This window comes from Ailuropoda melanoleuca, chromosome 1, assembly GCF_002007445.2.
Source record: "Ailuropoda melanoleuca isolate Jingjing chromosome 1, ASM200744v2, whole genome shotgun sequence".
NCBI classification, from domain to species: domain Eukaryota; kingdom Metazoa; phylum Chordata; class Mammalia; order Carnivora; family Ursidae; genus Ailuropoda; species Ailuropoda melanoleuca.
The window spans coordinates 166315926-166336328 of record NC_048218.1 but is presented as its reverse complement, the minus strand read 5'-3'; the positions used below and the strand labels follow the sequence as shown (position 1 = coordinate 166336328).

Genomic DNA, 20403 nt, shown 5'->3' with positions numbered 1-20403 from the left:
AAGGACTGAGGGCTTCAGCCACCCCTTAAAAATCGTTTTCAAAAGTGAAGGACCTACGCTAGAAATTCATTAGGAAGCATTCTCTGAGCATGTGATTTTCACTGCTTCGCGGAAATACTTGCCCTTAAATCACTTGCAATTTTAGCACCTATAAGTTTTGCAAATGCCAAGATAACCCAGTTCACCCAGAATTCTGCTTTTGTCAAAAGATTTTCTTATGTCATTAATACAATGATATATGTAAAATACATGGACCTTGGAATCATCTAGATCTGGCTTCAAATTCCAGCTTTACTGTTTAATAATAGCTAAGTGGGGCTTGAGAAAATTAACCCAGGACTTGAGAAATTGTTCAACTGGGACTTAGTGTCCTCATCTGGATGCATCTTATGTAAACCTCTGGATTCAGGGCCTCTCTAAGAATAGAGTCACAGTCAAGTAAACACATGTTGCCCATTAACAAATGAAAGGCTCTGAGATGTTCTGGAACCAGGAAGCCTGTTTAAGTTCCTTTAACCCAAATTTTCCCAAACTTTTGTCCTTTTAAAATCTGTTAACGTCTTATTGAGCTAATATTTCACGAAAGATCCTGTGGGAAATCCTGGCTTATAATAATGCCAGACATATCTTAATAAGAAGTCAATTTAGCTTCTCTTTCCCATTAGAATGTTGATGGTTCAAATTTTACCCCCTCCAGCCTGACTCCTTCCAGAGCTTTCCCAACCTCCAGTTGGATATTGGTCCCACTATCCATGTGTGAGTTTCCTAGGGCTACTATAAAAAGGACCGCAAACGGGGGCGGAGGGCAGCTTAAGATATCGGAATTTATTATCTCAAATAGAGGTCCAAAATCAGTGTGCTGGCAGGGCCCTGTTCCCTCTGAAACCTGCAGAAGGGGAGAGGAAGAGGAGGATCCTTCCCCGACTCTTCTTGTTTCTGGTGTTTGCCATAATCCTTGGCGATTCTTGGCTATTAGATGCACCACCCCAGTCTCTGCCCCCACTGTCACATGACCTTCTTCTCTGACTTTGCCTGGTGCTCTCCTCTCTGTGTGTCTTTGCTAAACACCAGTTACATTGCATTTAAGTCTCGTCTTCATCTGGTATGACCTCATTCTAATTTAACTGATGACATCTGCAAAGACATTATTTCCAAATAAGGTCACATTCTGAGGTACTGGGGGTTAGCACTTCAACGTATCTTTTGAGGGGGACACAATTCAATGCATAATAATCCACGAAGTTGCTCTGGGCAAAAGAAACTTAGGAGTCATCCTTGCTTCTTTTCCTTCCCTCAGCCATTATAGCTAGTCTATTAATAAATACCACTGGGCTTGCCTGCAAAATGTAGCTCACACTTCTCACCACTTGCACCACTACTCCCTGGTCCAGCCTCTGCCTTCTCTCCCTGAATATTACATCAGCCTCCTAATTGGTAGCCTGGTTCCATCCTTATTCTCCCATAGTCCACTTGCTGGATGGCAGCCGGAGAGATCATTTGCCATTTCACAATTCCGATTAGACCGTATTATTTCCTACTGCTAATGAAAATGAAAACAGCTAAAACTCTGCGTGCTTTGGCCCTGAGCACCCTCTGAGCTCATCATGTGCCTGCCACTTCCTTCCTCATTCACTGTGCTCCCATCAACCAACAACAAACAAAACTTATTGGCACCTCAGGGCCTTGGCATTGTTTCCTCAAGGCTGGCTCTACCCAGAGATGTTTCCAGACCGTAACTGAAGTGTTAGCCCAGCAGGAAGGGCCTAGAATATCCATGTTCCTCCACCATGTTTTGTTGAACGAATAAAGGCCACAGAGTGTATTACATAAAATTTTTAGACATTACACAATAATAAGAAGCTTTTCCTGATCAAAAATTGTTGGTTTGGAGGGGATGCCTGGGTGTCTCAGTTGGTTAAGCGTCTGCCTTAGGCTCAGGTCATGATCTGGGGGGCCTGGGATTAAGCCCCTCATCGGACTCCTTGCTTGATGGGGTGCCTGCTTCTCAAATAAATCAATTAAATCTTTAAAAAAATTATTGGTTTGGGAAATACTGGGCTAAAGTTTTAACAGATTGATTTACAGCAGAACTTCTTAACATAATAATTTAATTCTGCAAGCATATAATATATCATATTTCCAAATTTACCTGAGTAAGGAGGAGGGACTCTGGCCCACATTTGGGGAGATGCTGGTATTGCAACTATAGAACAGTCTTTGTAGACTGATTAGGGTTGGCCTTAACTCCTTGCTTTACCAGTTATTAGTGGTGTGAACTTGGGCCAATAACTTAAATTCTCTGAAACAGATCTCTGAGGATCTGTTTCTCATCTCTAAAATGGGATGATAATCGTATCTGCCCCAGGAAGGTTGGAAATAAAAATATAAAGTAATTAACACATTTCCTTGTATATAGAGAATGTTCAATAATTGGTAGCTATTGCTGGTATTATTATGATGAGGCCTCGTAAGGATGTCTTTCTGTTTCAAAACTGTTATTAACGTTTTGGGACATGTCTACATTTTACTTCCCACCCCCATTCAAATTTTCCTTCTGGTTGCAGTGAGACTTCAAGGCAGAGCTGCCTCCTACTGTGTCAGATAATATTCCTCCTCTTCCTGATTCTTTTCATCCTCTACCTGCCACACAACTCAAATTTATCTCCCTTTCTTTCCTATGAGTCCAAAAATACCATGGCAGAGATGGGAATGACTAAGTTATTAGCAAGATTAGACACCCCTGTGTGATGCCAGAGGGGTGGTCTGGGAAAAGGAGATAGGCATGTCCTCAGTGACCCCTAGCAGAAGGTTGCCCATCACTGCTCACCTTGTGTGTCTGGTACTATGTCTTTCCTGGGAAAAGAGCACTTCAAACATTGATTTGAGAAATTAAAATGATGTCTTGAGGAAAACGAGTAGGGGATCCCTCAAAATAGAGGTTTTTTTATTTGGATACAGGTTTGTTTATCCAAATAAACAAATAAACCACTTGTGTGCATGGAAATCTTTTAGCAAAAGAGCTAGATGTGGTATTTAGTGGAAGGTGCACCGTAGCTCTTTATGATAGGGTTCGGGTGCTTTGGGTATGCTTGAGCAATCTCGACATGTGCTTACATCTTTTTAAAGTAGAGGGGCCACTTTCTTGTAACTTTCTTTTATTACAGATTTCATGGAAATGTCTGTTAGTAGTTGGCCTGTTTCGTTTGTTTTGGGGAATGTTTTCTTATGTTGGGAGCCACTAAAGCCAGTTAAATATGGAGGGAGAATCCAAATAGCTATTTTACCGCAGGTACAGCCTTTCTTACACGGACCAGTTCCTATGCTTTCATTGGAATAATAATCTATAATATAAAATAGGCCAGTGGGAAGGAGAGAGCAGAGGGTGGCTTGACACGTTTGCTCTTTGTTTCTCTGTCCTCATTCTGGAGTTTTTGTTTTTGATTCTTTTTTCATTGGTAGAACATGCAGTTTCCAGTGGCTTTTTCGGGTTTCTTTTCTAGAAGGCATGCATATCTGACCATGTTAATGGTTGCCTTCAAACACTAGGACAGCTTGGCGATATTTTCCCTTTTGTCTGTTCTGCTGATCAGTTCAATTGGAATTAGGGTGTGAGTTGATGGAAAGAAGTTTCCAGCTCATTTTTCATATTAGGAACATGAGACCACCATGTGTGGGTAAATGTTTAAAAACCAGCTCTCTGAGTGTGGGAGTCTTTGCTGATTTCTGTGGTGTAAATACTCCCACCAGGGCTGATTTCAAGATACCAACAGGATGTTCCTGAACACAGAGTTGGAAAGAAATGTACTGTACCAAACCATTATGTAATCTGTCTACCACATACAAAAACCATAACCCTGGAGTCATGGTAAAATGTAGTAAATAGTTATGAAGTGATGAGTTTTGACTATTTATTACTTATGTTTTTAAAGAAAACTTATAAAATGATTAAGTTTAATTTTTAACAATGGCTTTGTTGAACAACGAGCTCTCAAAGCTCCTGGAAAGGTAACCACTGGTTTTATTTACGTATTTTTTTAATAGTAATTTTTTATTATGTTATGTTAGTCACCATATAGTACATCCTTAGTTTTTGATGTAGTGTTCCATGATTCACTGTTTGCTTATAACACCTACTGCTTCATGCAATGGGTGCCCTCCTTAATACCCATCACTGGCCTATCCCAATCCCCCACCCCCTCCCCTCTGAAGCCCTCAGTTTGTTTCCCAGAGTCCATAGTCTCTCATGGTTCATTCCCCCTTCTGTTTACCCCAGCCCTTCATTCTTTCCTTCCTTCTCCTGCCGATCTTCCTGCTATTTTTTTTTAAAGATTTTTATTTATTTATTCGACAGAGATAGAGACAGCCAGCGAGAGAGGGAACACAAGCAGGGGGAGTGGGAGAGGAAGAAGCAGTCTCATAGCGGAGGAGCCTGATGTGGGGCTCGATCCCACAACGCCAGGATCACGCCCTGAGCCGAAGGCAGACACTTAACCGCTGTGCCACCCAGGCGCCCCACTTCCTGCTATATTTTATTTCCCATAAATGAGTGAAACCATATGATAATTGTCTTTCTCTGCTTGACTTATTTCACTTAGCATAATCTCCTCCAGTCCTGTCCATGTCCATGTCCATGTTGCTGCAAATGTTGGGTAATCATTCTCTCTGATGGCTGAGTAATATTCCATTGTATATATGGACCACATCTTCTTAATCCAGTCATCTGTTGAAGGACATCTTGGCTCCTTCCACAGTTTAGCTATTGTGGACAATGCTGCTATGAACATTGGGGTGCATATGGCCCTTCTCTTCACTACGTCTGTATCTTTGGGGTAAATACCCAGTAGTGCAATTGCTGGATCATAGGGTAGCTCAATTTTTAACTTTTTAAGGGACCTCCACACTGTTTTCCAAAGTGGCTGTACCAACTTGCATTCCCACCAACAGTGTAAGAGGGTTCCCCTTTCTCCACATCCTCTCCAACATTTCTTGTTTCTTGCCTTGTCCATTTTTGCCATTCTAACTGGCATAAGGTGGTATCTCAATGTGGTTTTGATTTGAATTTCCCTGATGGCTACTGATGAACATTTTTTCATATGTCTGTTAGCCATTTGTACGTCTTCATTGGAAAAGTGTCTGTTCATATCTTCTGCCCGTTTTTTGATTTGATTATTTGTTTCTTGTGTATTGAGTTTGAGAAGTTCTTTGTAGATCTTGGATACCAGTCTTTTATCTGTAGTGTCATTTGCAAATATCTTCTCCCATTCTGTGAGCTGCCTCTTAGTTTTCTTGACTGTTTCCTTGGCTGTGCAGAAGCTTTTTATCTTGATGAAGTCCCGTAACCACTGGTTTTAACATATCAACTGGGACCCAGAGAAGCCACTGCCTCACTGAAGCATCAATGAATGAGTTGTCAGAACCTGGATTAAGTGTTTACTGTTTCTAAAAACCAAATTTCTCTGGGAAGATTGACTTATTAATATTTCTGCTTATTCATTTGTTATTTTTAGTGCATGCTCTGTGAAAGGGGTTTAGGACTGTTACAGTTATCTATTGAGACAATAATAGAATATCTGAATATAATTGTAACCAAGGATAGAAGTGTGGAAAGCAGATTCAATGTAGAGCCATAAATAAATCCTGGCTTTGAGTCTTGGCCCTACTACTCACCAGTGGTGTAATCGTAAGTCATTTATGTACTTCTCTGGCTCCAGTTTTCTAGTCTCCAAGATGAAAGAATTGGGCCACATGAATATCTAATATCTCATATCAGTCTAAAATATGATTCATTATTTAAACACATCAGTTCAGCAAATATTTGCCAAAACCAATTATGTGCACATTTGTTATGGACTCGATTCCAGACAGAATTAAATACAATATAATAATAGTAATTATTTTTATAACAGCATCTCACATTTACGCAGAAGCTTCTAATTTGCCAAAGAGAAAGTGTACTTTGAGTCTTGAGGTTCTGTGGCTCTAGGAGATCAAGACACTTCCTCACAGAATGTTGGAGAAAGAAGACTGTATTCTAAAAGAACAAACAGAACCCTTATTCCTAGGAAACGCAAGAGGTCATAACCAGGTAGTAACAAGGAATAAGGAACCAGCATTTTTTTGCCATGTCTATCAGTTGCTTCACTTTATCTTAACAAAAGCAAAACCAGAAACTATTGTTTTCTAATTAGAAGAGTAATTATTGTAGAAATTTTAGAAATTTTAAAGAACTATTAATTAAGGAGAAACTACCATGTATCCAGTATAATCGCCTGCTCTTCTTTACCTAACATTTTAGTATATTTTCCAAAATATTCTTGTCATTTTAATTGCTGTGTATAATTCCATCTTTTTGGTGTACAACGACTTACTTAAATTGTTTACATTGTTGACAGTTTTTATTCTAAGGAACACTGTGATAAATAGCTGTGTTTATAGAAAAACATTGTACTTTGAACATATGGTTTCCAACTGTAATATTTAAGGTTTAGTAAGACAATTTTAGTAAATCTTACACTTTTGACCTTTAGCTTATTTAATTCTGCCAATATTGCTTCGTATTTACTTAGATTTTGTGTTTCTAAACATTAGGAAGAACAGTTTGCCTGAATCCTTCAATATGATATATTTAAACTGGAAATAGCATCAATGTTTTCATATTACTTCAAATAGACATCATAAATTGTATGGTTAATCTTTTTATTTTTTTCCACTTTCTATGGGCAATAGCTTCTAGTTCGGGATTTTTTGTTTAGAAAGTACTCAATAAATGTTCAGTACGTTACAAGATTTGGGCTAATTTAGGATTAGCAAAAACATTTGAGAAGAATTTAAGGAAAACAACAACAGCAACACTTCTCCATCCATGGTAAAATAGCTTTCATTTTCATGAGGAGAGATGACAGCCAAGCACCGTTCAGGAATTCTGATGGTTATATGAGAATTATGAAATGAAGTATGTTGTTGCTTTAATTCACCGGCATGAGAAACCGTGACTCTAATAGTTATTTGATTAAATGTTAATGAGATCTACTAAATTGACCCAACTCTTACTTTTATGTATTAGATTTATGTCAATTAAACCAAGATGAGTTTTACCTCTTTCCTTCTTTAACATCTTTGAGTCAACATCTGCTTACAAGGGAAGTGTTGTCACTACCCTGGTTATTTAAATATTAATGACTTCCATTAAAGGGAGCTGGAGGTTTGCAGCAGGAAGATGGAGAAATTAGATGGCCTGATTAGTTTCTTGTTTCTTCCACCAGGAAAAAAAACCTCTTACTGGAAGAGCTTCTTCCAGTATTTTTTTAATTCCACAGATTTTTTTTTTTTCCTGAGCCAGTTAGAGAGTAAGATTGTGGATTTTAAGTATTCGTTGAAAGTAGTTATGTTATCAAAACATCAGTGTAACAAGTTCACATAATTAAAAAAAAAATGTTTTATCAGCTCCATAGTGGTCACTACTCTTGGGCTTCTTGGGACTATTTCAGGTTTTAAATTCATTTCGTTCCTTATTATAGTCAATAATAAGCAAAAACATTTTTTTTAGCTCCAGATTGTATTTGGTTGGGCTTGTTTACATGAAGTATGGGGAATTCTATTAAGTTAACCATGAAAAGACTTGACAAGCATTGTATATTCGATCAAATTATAATTGTAAATGTTTATCTTATTGGGGAAATGTGTCTAAAATTTGTTACAACCAGTATTTTCATGTTATGCCAGCTGGGGTTGTGATAAGCATGTGGTAATAGATTTTTACACATTTTGTGTTTTTAAGATGTTTTAATGGCATGGTGTTTTAAAGCACTATTTTAAACAGTCCAAAGCAGGCATTATATTTGCATAATTGTATACTTCTTTCTACATCCAGAAACCTGCGTGAGTAAAGTATTTATTCATTTCATGTGCTTTGCTTAGACTTTAGAGCTAAGAATTTGGATCATGCTTAAATAGTAGTAGTGCAGAGTAATAATAGCACTTATGTCAGATCATAATACTTAGCATTAAGGATTAAGGTGAATCAAGTGAGGCCCTTGCCCAGGGTAAAATTTAAGAGAGTGCCAAAAAACTCAATAATCATGATACATAGTATTTTAATGCAATATTTGAAAAAAAAATCAAAAGTATACAAAGGAAAATCCACGATGAACAAAACATCAAAATTTTAGAAAAAGTTGCCCTCCAGCCCTGTGTACCCCTGACTCAATTTAACCTGGTCTTGGCCTTAACTGGGTTCAGCATGTCCTTGGATAAGGCATTACTTTGAGTAAAATTTTCCTTCTCTAAAATTGGTGATAATCATCTTTGATTTCCTGGTCCGGTTATTAAGATATTCAAATCAGCTGAAAACACACGTGAAAGCCCATTGTAAATACAAATTGCGTGTTTATGTACAAGTTTCGGGAAATCATCATATAATTTTAAGCCATTATTATTATCAGCTGAGATGAATACTCCAAGCAAACATCAGATTTGAAGACCCTTAAAAAGCCGTGTTCATAAAGTTTGAGGCGTAGCTCTTGAGTTTATTTATCAGGTAACTATAGGGACAGGGACCTATAGATAGTTGTAGGACCTTCCCTTTCTTCCTTCTTTTCTTTTTTGCTCTTGGATGCCAAGTTTATGATTTGTAAGAGACAGAAGAGGTAAGCAGAAATCCATTTTGTTTATTTTAAATTTCTCTGTGAAGTGCCATGAACTACACAAGTCTCACTTTGGCTCGAGCTAATCCACCCATCAGTGATGCCTTCCCCATTTCTCCTGCCCATTTGGGCTCCACCCGCCTTTACTCACATCCAGGACCTTGGTAAGGCCTTCCTGGTTTCTCTCAGTCTGAGGTGTGTTCTCAGTCCTCTCCCTTCCTGTGATAGATAAGTGTCCCTCCCACTCTTCTGGTGATCACTTACAGAGTCCTTGCTGTCTTGAGGTTTTATCTAATCCTGCATTGAATTTACTTTTCAGACCACAGTTTTAGAAATGTAAATTGTTTCTCTAGTTCTATTATAAATCCTTGAATAGCGCCTCCTTCTCCCTTAGACTACTCACTTCAGGGTAAGCAGGGATTGGGTCTGTTTTATTCAGGTGGTATCCAATGTGCTTAGCAAAGGGCTTTGATATACGATATACTTTATTTATTTATTTATTTTTACAATAGCCTATTTTTGGGAATGAGATAAATGAATGTCTTGTATGTAAAAAGGCTGGGTAAATATTTACTTTTCGGATTCATTTGTTGTTTTCATCCTAGGACTAGAGAGAATGGTTGGTGCTATGTGGAAGGCGACTGTTTTGGTGGCCGTGTTCATGTTCAGCCCTGGTGGTGATGGGCTCTTCCACTCCTTATACAAAAAAGTTCGGGTTTCCGTACCACATAAGGGAGACGTAGGAGATCCATTGTTTCTAACTCCCTACATTGAAGCTGGAAAACTCGAAGAAGGTAAGTTTCATAAAATCAGAAATCCACTGGTGTATTTTCAACAGGTTTTTTTTTTTTAAAGCAATTATCTTACAGTATTCAAAATCATTCTGGGTATTTTTGCTCAGTTGTTTTTATTTCGAATATTAATGACTTGATGTCCTATATTATCAGAGTTTTGAGCTAAAATGAGAGTTTGCCAGGGACAAATTGTCTAGTGGTGGAGCCCCTACACTTCTATTTATAAAACTGGCATAGTGCCTGTCCACAACTGAGCACTTAATAAAGTGAATATTAACCTTAGAACCTCATACATGTCAGTTACTGGTTCCAAGGATTCTACACAAACTCGTGTAAGCATCTCCACAACCCAGGGAGGCATACCCATTTGACGCACAAGAACACTAAAGCAGAAAGAGATTAAGTTACTTACTTGCCAGAGTCACGTGGACACCAGCTGACAGATGCAGGATTCACACCCAGACAACCTCACTCCTCAGTCTGTGACCACAGGCACAGTGTTGGGCCCCTTTGCCTGGCAAGTTCCCCAGACCTCCTAGGCCTCAGTTTCTTCATTAACAAGATGGGGATATAATCCCTTTGTGGGGTTGCAGGAATGTTAAGAATCAGATAGAAAATACATGAAGACTCTTTGTAACCTGTAAATTGCTCCCTAAATATTAGTGGCTTTTTATTTAGACACTCTGGGTTTTTCTGTTATTATTAGTAATAGGAAAAATATGTTATTTGGTATCATCAGAGACTAAAATTTATGATATACCTCTGCTTTTAATGCTTCTTTATCTTTGGGTAAATCACTGTGTAGATAAATGATTTAATCTTTCTGGACATCAGGAGGCTCCTGAGCTATAAAATAGTATATAGCTAACTACTCTGGAGTGCTATTTGTAAAAGGAATCAGAGAAATGGGGTAGTGGCTGGAGGGAGCTATGGGGTCAGGAAGGGTCTTTAAGAGGGTAAAAGACCATGTGTTTGCTGATAGAAATGATCCAGCAGAGGGGGAAGTTGATTGGGGTGGGGAAACTATTTCAGGAGCACTTGCTTTTTTTTTTTTTTTAAAGATTTTATTTATTTATTTATTTGAGAGAGAGAGAGCGAGCGAGCGAGCAGGTGGAGGAGCAGAGGGAGAGGGAGAAGCAGACTCTGTGCTGAGTGAGGAGCCTGACACGGGGCTCAATCCCATGACTCTGAGATCATGCCTGACTTGAGCCAAAATGAAGAGCTGGACATTTAACCAGCTGAACCACCCACGTGCCCCAGGAGTACTTTCTTTAAGTAGATGAGAGACGTGGCGGCTGGCACATAGGTGGGGGCACTTGCTTTGAAGGACTGAAGTTTCTCTCTCATCACAGGCCGAGGAAACAAGTTAATGGCTGTGAGGCTGGTAGGTTGGTTGATAGCATGAGAACGTGTGAAAGTGATACTGGATATTTTAAGGAAATAATCATTTTACAGATCAAAAATAAGTGTATGGACTCCATAAAGAAGTTTTAAAATAAAGCAACTTTTCTTCATTTGAAATATTCTCATAGCTAATAGGATGTCATATATATATATATATTTTGGTTTTATGTGCTTTAAAACCAACACATTCTTGTATCTTAAGGGTGCATTTGAGTCCTGGTCATATGTCTTTTTCTGACATACACATTGACTCCATGTCTCACTATCTCTTTTCTAAGAAAAGGTGAAAAACTTTGATAATGTGGTCAGTGGACATTAGTGTACATTCGATGATGTAGTCGGAGAATGTAGTCAGTCCTTTTTTTAAAAAGACTCATGTTTACTTAATGTGGAAAAGTCATGAAAAGATGGTATCCCAATGGTACAGGCTCATATCACTAGACAAATATGAAGACGCAGAATATCATCCAAATCTACCAAAATGGATCACATGCGCTGATTTTGGCTTCTTTAATAAGTGGGTACTGATGACTTAGATTATGTTCATTAACAATAAATCAAAGCGAATCATTCAGTTTAGAGCTGAAAAGGAGTTGAATCCTCATAATCAACCCTACCAATCCACAGACGAGGAATTCGAGACTCCAATACCTTACGTGACTTGCCCGAGGAAATGCAGATAAGAGTACCAGAGATGTGTTTAGGACTCAAATTTTCTGACATCTCTCTGTGATATGCCTACTATAATTTATTTCCCTTTGTTTAAGACTCTTGTGCTCTTCTTCTTCTTCCTTTTTTTAAGATTTTATTTATTTATTTGAGAGAGAGAGAGTGCGGGCACATGAGGTGGGGGAGGGACAGAGGGAAAGGTTGCTGAGCAGGGAGCCTGATGCAGGACTCGATCCCAGGATCCTGGGATCATGACCTGAGCCAAAGGCAGACGCTTAACTGACTGAGCCACCTAGGCGCCCCAAGATGCACACACATGAAACAAGACATAAAGCAGTGAGTACTAAAACATTAAAGTATCACATTTGAGGCAGGAATGCTTGAAATTTTGAGAAGGAAACTATCCTTTTGGTTGATGTAGTCCAGAGAATAGTAATAGTGTAATAGTCAAAATGGCAAATGGCTAATACTTAGTAAAATTTCTTTCTTTCTTTCTCTTTCTTTCTTTCTTTCTTTCTTTCTTTCTTTCTTTCTTTTTTTCTTTCTTTCTTTATTTTATCCATCCATTTGACAGACAGAGAGCACAAGCAGGGGTAGCAGCAGACAGAGGCAGAGGGACAAGGAGACTCCCCACTGAGCAGGGAGCCTGATGTGGGACTTGATCCCAGCACCCTGGGATCACGATCTGGCTGAAGGCAGATGCTTAACTGACTGAGCCATCCAGGCACCCTCCCCCTGAGCATAGTTTCTATATGTAATAAGCACTCAATAAATATTTGTACAATTTAAGTTTTAAACCCGAATATGTGCCAGACATGGATGTTACCCACACCTTAGCTAATTTAATCCTCAGAGCAACCCTAATGAAGAAGACATACTTATTGTTCCCATTTCACAGATGAGAAAACTGAGGCCTAGAAAAATTAACTATCTTGGTGAGGGCCATTTAAAGATAGTAAGCGACAGAGATGGAATTAAAACCCATCTCTGCTGACTCCAGAACCCGAGGTATGAGCCACTGTGCTGTGTGACTAGATCCAGACTTGAAGGCACTAGGTGAGATTTGGGCAGATAAAGAAGGACATGTGTATACTGAGGAACAGTTCCAACAGAGGCATTTGGTGAAAGTGACCGTGGTGGTGTGTCTGTGTCATGCATCTGGAAGAACCAAGTGAAAAGAATATGGAGGAGCCCATCCGAGAGACCATCCACATCCCTCCCATTCCTGTACTTGTTGCCTATAAGCATTTCACCGTTGTGGTCATCCTCAGTAGCAGAGGACGCTCCTAGGGGAGGTAGTTTTCATCCTCTGTCCTTCTGTGCCAAGTCTGATGGATCTCCATCTGATGAGCGACAACATATAAAACAGTAAAGCTGATGTAATGTCACTTTCTAAAGTTCTCTTACACCATCAGAATTTTTGAATGGAATTTTAAGTGTCTGATCCAAAATCTGGTACATCTGGGTATTCAAATGCAGTTGTGACAACATAATTAAGGATAATTTTATTCATCCGCTTTACTGAAAGTTCAGGAAACTCTGGACAGATGGTCAGCTCATTCCCCTAAATCGCTTTTGTTTATTGAGCCTGTCAGAACCTTAGGAACGTGAGTCTTAGTATTGCAATGGAACATTCTTGAGATAAATAGTAATTCACAAAAAAACAAGGGAATTTTTTATTTAATCTCCCAATTAGGTGGTTTAGTTTTGTGTAATTGTAATTGCATGTTTGCTTTCTCTGCAGCTAGAATAAACCCTGGAAGCAAAACGAATAAAGAAGGCAAATTTGAAAATATCTACAGACACTGCCTTTTCACAAACTTAAAAATTAGAGTATTTTGTTATCAGGTCTTCATTATCGCTTATGGTCTGGCACTGTCTTGTCCTGCACTGGAGTCTTTGTGAATGTAATATGCCTCCTGATTAGCTGGTTCAAGTTCTTCTTTGGTCACACCCTGATCTTTTTCAAAGTGTTAATATCACAAACATTGGTGACTGCAGTAAATAATACGGAGGAAGTGAAATCACTTCAAAGAAAACCTTTTCCTTTTTTTAACTGTTTTGAACATTTGTATTGTGAGTCATGGTTCCAGGAAGTAAGAAACTCCTACATCTTGGGAGTTTATTTTCCACATTCCATTAATAGGCTCTGGAAGAATGAACCAAACATTTGAAAATATGAACTATCGTTTTAGTTGAAAGAACTTTTAATTATTTTACCATGATTTCATTAAAGGAAACTTAAAAATTTAAATGGGGTGAAACACTTTTTTGTGAGCCAGGGAAAAGTTCTTCTAAATTTTTAAGATCTGAGTAAGGCCTGCCTTCCTGAGAAGGTTTTTGTAGAAATATGCTAATCCTAGTGTATTGTCAGTGTGATAGGTTTTAGTTTATTAATTCATTCATCCATTCGCTAACATTCATTAAAAAGTGTGTATTGAATGTATTTAGATTCTTAAATCGGCATCCCCGTGGGTGCAAAGATAAACAAGACAATTTCCCTGCTTTCCAGTAGCCCCCCATCTAGAAGGGAAAGCAGGAAATGCACCTGAGTATGTAAAAGGTAGCAGACAAACATCTTTGGAACCCTCCATGAAGGAGGGCTGGAGGAGCACTGGAATCATTTTCAGAGCAGCCGGCGGACCTTGTGCTAGGCTGGCCTCAGAGAGATAGATTGATTCAATCATCTCTCTCCCATCTTCCATTCCCTCCAGCTCCTTTCTATTACATATTTCCTTTTTCTCATCCTACTTCGACCTTTCCATTTTTCTCTGTCTTCTTTCTCGAATCCTCTCCTGCTCGCTTACCTCTCTGTGATTCACATCTCACTTATTCCCAACGCCTCCATCTTCAGTTCTCGCTCCCCTTTTTGGGGGTTCTCTGTTTGGAGAAGATTAATAGTTTGAGGGAAAATATGTCAAAAGTGTTTTAGGTACAAAATTCCAGTTAGAAAAGAAATTAAGTCCTGGGGGTATGATAATGTACAGCATAGGGACTATAGTTTACAATACTGTATTGTATATTTGAAAGTTGCTAAGAGAATAGATCTTAAAAGTTCTCCTTATTAAGCAAAAAATTGTAACTCTGTATGGTGATGAGTGTTTACTAGACATTGTGGTGACCACTTCACAATATACGTAAATATCGAATGGTTAGGTTGTACGTCTGAAACTAATATAATGTTACATGTCCATTATATCTCAATTTTTTAAGTGGCAAAAAAAAAGAAAGAAAAAAAAAAGTTTTGAAAGGCTGCGGAGCCCTGGAGGGTGATCCTTCTTTGGTTTGATTGAAAGCGGAAGCAAAGAAGGGTGGAGGGAAGCAAGGCTGCTGAGGGGAAGGGTGTAGGCTGGGAGGAGGGCTGGCACATACCACTTCCCCCAAACATTTCCCTTTTCCTTTTCTTAAAATGCTCCTCTCCCTTTCTTTTTTCTTTGCCTTTTTCTGGCAGGGAAGGATAGGTCCCTATGGGAAGAGCTAGAGAAACTGGAATGAATTATGCAATCTTCCCTGGGGGAATTGGAGTAAGCCAGAAAAAAGCAAAGTTTTCCAGAGTGCAGGTGGGGTGGCCCATGGGCTAGTGATAATCTTCTCTTCCCTTGCCTGCGCCCTCATTTTATGTGTAGCTTTCTTCATTTGATCCTTGCAGAAAGCCCAGGGGTGGGGGTGGGGGAGGGAATCAGTATCCACATTTTGCACAAGAGGAAAGAGAGACTCAGAGAGATAAAGCAACTTGTCAGGGAGACTGGTCAGAATTGCAAACCTAGGTCTGCCTGATTCAGAAACCCATGTTCTTCCTGTTCTGCTAGCTTAGCAGGACCTTCTGGAAACTGCCGTTGAAACCCTGCCTTCGTCCCACCATCTCCTCTGCTCCTGGTTGCTTCCTGTTCCTAATGAGCAGGTGCATTTCCCAGGTAACAATAGCTGTGCTCCCTATGAGCCAGCTTCTTTTCTAAAGGTCGTGGGTGCATGGACTCTTGCTCTCATTGACCCATGAGGTCATCCACCTTACATAGATGAGAAACTGAAGCACAGACATGTGAAATGACTGCCCAAAGGACCACAGGGCCAGTCAGTGGCAGCACAAAGATCAGCAAAGTACGAAGGAAAGTACGAAGGGAAGGGAACAGTGCTGTCTAGGTGAGAGCTTCCCTTGGAGGAGGCAGATTCATTGTTTAAAAGAGGAACTTGCAGCCCTGGATGCCATGGTGTGCTGGTAAGTTTCACAAGTAGCTCTGGGGGGCAGGCCCTGATTTGCAGCACCCATCCCAGAATATAAACATTCTTACCATGGTTCATTGCATGCTAGCAGTGATGTTGCTGAATGCCAAGTTGGGAAGGGAGGCTAACAGCACTCCAGAGCCTATGGGCTCCAGCACCCCACTAAAAGCATCTTCAGTTGGTGGCATGGGTGAAGGACCAAGCTTCCTGACCTATTCCTCTCTGCTAACCAGTCTCCGCCTTAATATGTGGCAGATATAAATAGCCTTTCTTGAACCATTAGTTTTTACTGGGGACACTTGCTTTGTCACCACTAAGGAACCTCTCTTCACCCAGACCCCTCTTTCAGTTCCCCTTACACCCTGCCATCTCTTTCTTGTTTCTTCTTCATTCATTTCCTAATCACTGCTCCTCTCTGCTCCCTGGCACCCACTCTCTGGTGGAGAAGCAGCATCTCAGGGTGGGCAAAGGAGCAGATTCTGCAGCCTGACCACTGGGTTTGCATCCCAGCTCTCCTTTACCAGCTGTGTGACCTTCAGCAAGTTACTTACCCTCTCTGAGCTTCAGTTCATCTGTAAAGTGGGGACAATAATTATACCTACTGCGTAACATAAAGCCCTCAGTACTGTTGCCTTTAAAGTGTTAGCTCCTTTGGAGACGCCTGGGTGGCTCAGTTGGTTGAGCGTCTGACTCTTGGTTTTGGCTCAGGTCCTGATCTCAGGGTCCTGGGATTGAGCCCTGTGTCTGCGGAGTTCTGTGCTCAGCGCAGAGTTTGCTTGTCCCTCTCCCTCTGCTCTTCCCCTAGCTCACACTCTCTCGCTCTCAAAAAGAATAAATAAAATCTTAAAAAAACAAAATGTTTGCTCTTCTTAATTTTATTTACTTCTAGGTGTCCTCAAGCTATCTGAGCAGTCCCTCTTTCCCCCTCCCTGTCCCTGTCCCTTTGGTGCCATAAAAAAGCCACAACCTCTACCCTCTACAACTATCCTGTTGTCCTATTTGGCTTCCTCTGAGTAGCCACGAGGTCACCCTTAGTCTCACTGGCTGCCCCACCCTGCCCTCCCGAGCCTTCCCAGCTGCCCACATGCGTCAGCCCGTTTCCCTTAATGGAAGTGGCAGGCCTTTTGCTTTCATGATAAGGAGAGTGTGGAGAATATAGGCCTTCCGGAGGCTGAGAGCTACTTAGCTACGTTGTTTCTCTCGCAACCGCCTCATGTTTTGGGATTGGGTGACTTCTGCCCTGGCCTTCCCAGTGGCCCAAATGTGAATACCGTGGTTTACTTTTTAGAGTGGAGCTGCGAATAGGTGATTTTTTTTCTTATAAAAAAAATGTTATTATAGCTCGTGTTTAGGGACCCAAAAAAAAAAAGTTAAAAATGTCACTTGTCCTTGGCTAAGTTGCGAATGTCGAATGTGTGAAATGGACCAGGGTGCGCTGGAATTTGCTGCAGTAAGTACCTTTGTGCCAGTCCCCTGGTAGCCTTTCTGATCACTCCATCCCGGACCTGGCCCCGGGGAGGGGGAAGACGGGCCGAGATGGAGATGGCTAACACTGTATTATTTCTCTAATCCTTGGGGAAATTTTTTTCTTCCACTAGGAAAAAGGCGGAGTTTGGTCCCTCCTTTCCCAGGGTCGAATGTGAAGAGTTATGCTGGCTACCTCACCGTGAATAAGACCTACAACAGCAACCTCTTCTTCTGGTTCTTCCCGGCTCAGGTAGGCCAGTGAGAGCACCCCCACAGGACACTAACCCTCAGGGCAGACATGTTAGCCTGCAAACAATGTACTTTTTTTTTTTTTTGCATCTTTTAGATTTTTTTTTTCTAAAAATAAGTGCCAGTGAATCTGTGTGGTGTTCCTGTTTATGTGCAGGAAACAAATGTTTGCAGGGAAGGTCCAGCTCTTAAATTCCTTGCAGCCTTGTGCAGAATATTCACATTACCACCTTCTTCCTGCCACAGTCTCCTTAAATCATTCTGTTGTTGTTTTGTTCTAAAAATACCTTGGGTGAGGATGGGCGGTAGGCAGCCAAAGGATGATAAGGACTGGGGAGATTCCCAAAACGCACAGGTGGCACATGTCTAAGGTTAATTGATGGTGGATTTCCATGGCTGCTCAATCCATTGACTTCACAGTGCCAGTTCTTATTTTTGTACTCACCCCTTCATGCATCCAGTACCCACTGAGTAGTACTCTGTGGGGACACAGAAGAGAGAGAAATGAACTTATTCTGGAAGACTTTGCAGGGATAGGTAGGGAGAACAGCTGATTTAGAACTGGTGTCCTAGAAGACAGATCACTCACCTTTTCAGGTCCATCCACATACACAGCTGGGTATGTTCTTATACTTCACCAATCCTACTTAGTGCATGATGGTGATGTCACACAATTCTTCAGTATGAACAAATCACTTTAGGCTAATGGGTACTGTTTGGGGGGGTGGATATTGGTAGAGGTGCTGAGATGCATAAATAAATTTTATCCCACCACAGGATAATTTTCTATTTTTATTTTCCAAATTGGATTTGGTTTAGAAACCAGAGAGAACAAAGAAAAAGCTATCCCTAGGGAGGGTAGTATTTATATTTGCGTGTGATTTGCATATAGCAGTGTTGCATATATGAAATTGTTTACTCTAGGGTAGTTTTCAAATTAAATTGCCCTTGTTGGTACGATTGGGTTGTATTTTCTTGACTTTTCACTTCTGCTTTCTCAACCATGGCCTCTGCCATAGTTGACCACGTAGTTGTGGGTGGGAGGAAGCATGTAGGAATTGGTGAGGAATTCCAGATGCTTTTTGGTTGGGCTCATAGTAGTCTTCAGGCTGTCACCTACTCTGGGAAGACTTTCCTGGGCCCTACGCAGTTTATTTCTTCTTGGTGTTACTCTTGAGTGTGTAAGTGAGTTGCTCGGAGCACAAAATTAAAGGAGAGTTCTCACCTTCAGGGTTGTATAGGTGCCTTGTTGGCACCCAAGTGCCCTCCGGACTCCTGCTGCTACCTCCCATTGGTGGAACCCAACTGGGAACCAGAGGGGAAGGGAGTCCAGTCCTTGGAGCTCTGTCTACCAGGGCACAGAGCATAGGAGAGAATGGACCTTCAGAAGCAGTGAGGGAAATATCCCGAATGTCCAGTACAACTGTCTTTTTTTTTTTTTAATTTTTTTTTTTTTAATTTATTCGACAGAGATAGAGACAGCCAGAGAGAGAGGGAACACAGAAGGGGAGTGGGAGAGGAAGAACCAGGCTCATAGCAGAGGAGCCTGACGTGGGGCTCGATCCCGTAATGCCGGGATCACGCCCTGAGCCGAAGGCAGACGCTTAACCGCTGTGCCACCCAGGCGCCCCCCAATACAACTGTCTTAAACAGAATTGGTATAAATTACGCCTAGCAACATGACCTCATTCTAACAGGTGGAAATATTTGTGTGTGTGGTCTTGGAAATCTCTTAAACTTAATGCCTTTCAGAAACCACACTATGAATGTACATTTTTGATATCATACCTTTTAATATCATTGAATGTAAGCATTTGTCATGAACCCCTTTGTATTAGTTCTGTATTGCTGCTGTGGTTTAAACAACGCAATCTTATTATTTCAGAGTTCTGCAGGTCAGAAGTCTGACATAGGCCTCACTGAGCTAAAATTAAGGTGTCAGTAGATCTATGGTCCTGGAGGCTCTCGGGGAGGATCTGTTTCCTTGCCTTTTGCATTTTCTAGAAGCTTCTCACACTCCTTGCCTCATGGTTCCTTCCTCCATCTTCACAGCCTGCATGGCGAGAAGGCTGAATCCTTCTCACATTGCATCACCCTGGCTGTAGTGCGTGGTCACATCACCTTCTTTGACTCTTGTCTTCTGTTGCCCTTTTTTACATTTAAGGACCCTTGTGATTGCATTGGGCCCACTGGATAGCCAAGGGTAATCTCCATATTGTAAGGTCAGTTGACTAGCAACCCAAATCCCATCAGCTACCTTAATTCCCAGTTACCACGTGGCTTAACCTATTCAAAGGATCTGGGGATTTGGACGTGGACACCTTTGCGGGGGGGCCCTTATTCTGTGCCAAGTACTTGAAAAATTTGCTTAGATTTATGATTCTTAGTATGTTCTTTCTCAGTGATTCTCACAGTTTATTGTATTTAAGAATTATCTCAGAAATTGTCTCAGAAATTATCTCACAAATTTTCCCAGAAATTGACTCGTAAGCTGGGAAAGGCCAGCAAGTTGTAGAATTGCCAGGTGGACCACACTGAGAAACCATGGTTCCAGCCTACAGACCCCTGTCCTGTGTTTAGTGCTTCTGGACCCAATGTGATCCACACCCCTTTATCCAGAAAGAAACACCTCTTGCAGCTAAACTGGTACACATGCGGGTGGTGTATTGTCCCATGCAGCCCCCTGAGTGAGGGCTGGCATGTGGGCCTGAAGAGGGGAGTGTAGCCTGGGGGTCAGCTTTCCTCACCCTGCTTGGTGCTCCCCTAAGGCCTGCTGGGGCTCCATCTCCCCTGAGCTCTCTGTCTCCCTCGGTCCCGAGAAACCCCATTTCCGACTTTCTCTTCTGCTTCAGTGGCTGTTTCTAATGAGGAAGTTCCCCCACTGACGTCTGAATGTTGAATCTCCAATGGTCATAACCCAGATTCCTGTGAAAACAGGAATTAATGGTGAGGGAAGT

General features: G+C 40.9%; 1 protein-coding gene across 2 annotated transcripts in view; it reads left to right on the top strand.

Moving 5' to 3' along the window:
* Window positions 1–20403, top strand: part of CPVL (carboxypeptidase vitellogenic like) — a 124146-nt gene that overhangs the window by 11079 nt on the left and 92664 nt on the right. Inside the window, exons 1-3 of one of the 2 annotated variants that reach the window (XM_011223398.3) lie at window positions 8883–9051; window positions 9248–9436; window positions 17329–17447. In XM_011223398.3, coding sequence (XP_011221700.1) covers window positions 9259–9436; window positions 17329–17447 — 297 coding nt within the window. In that variant the 5' untranslated portion in view covers window positions 8883–9051; window positions 9248–9258. Of the gene's footprint in view, window positions 1–8882; window positions 9052–9247; window positions 9437–17328; window positions 17448–20403 lie in introns of those variants that run through there. The other variant, XM_002912852.4, reaches the window with a different exon arrangement.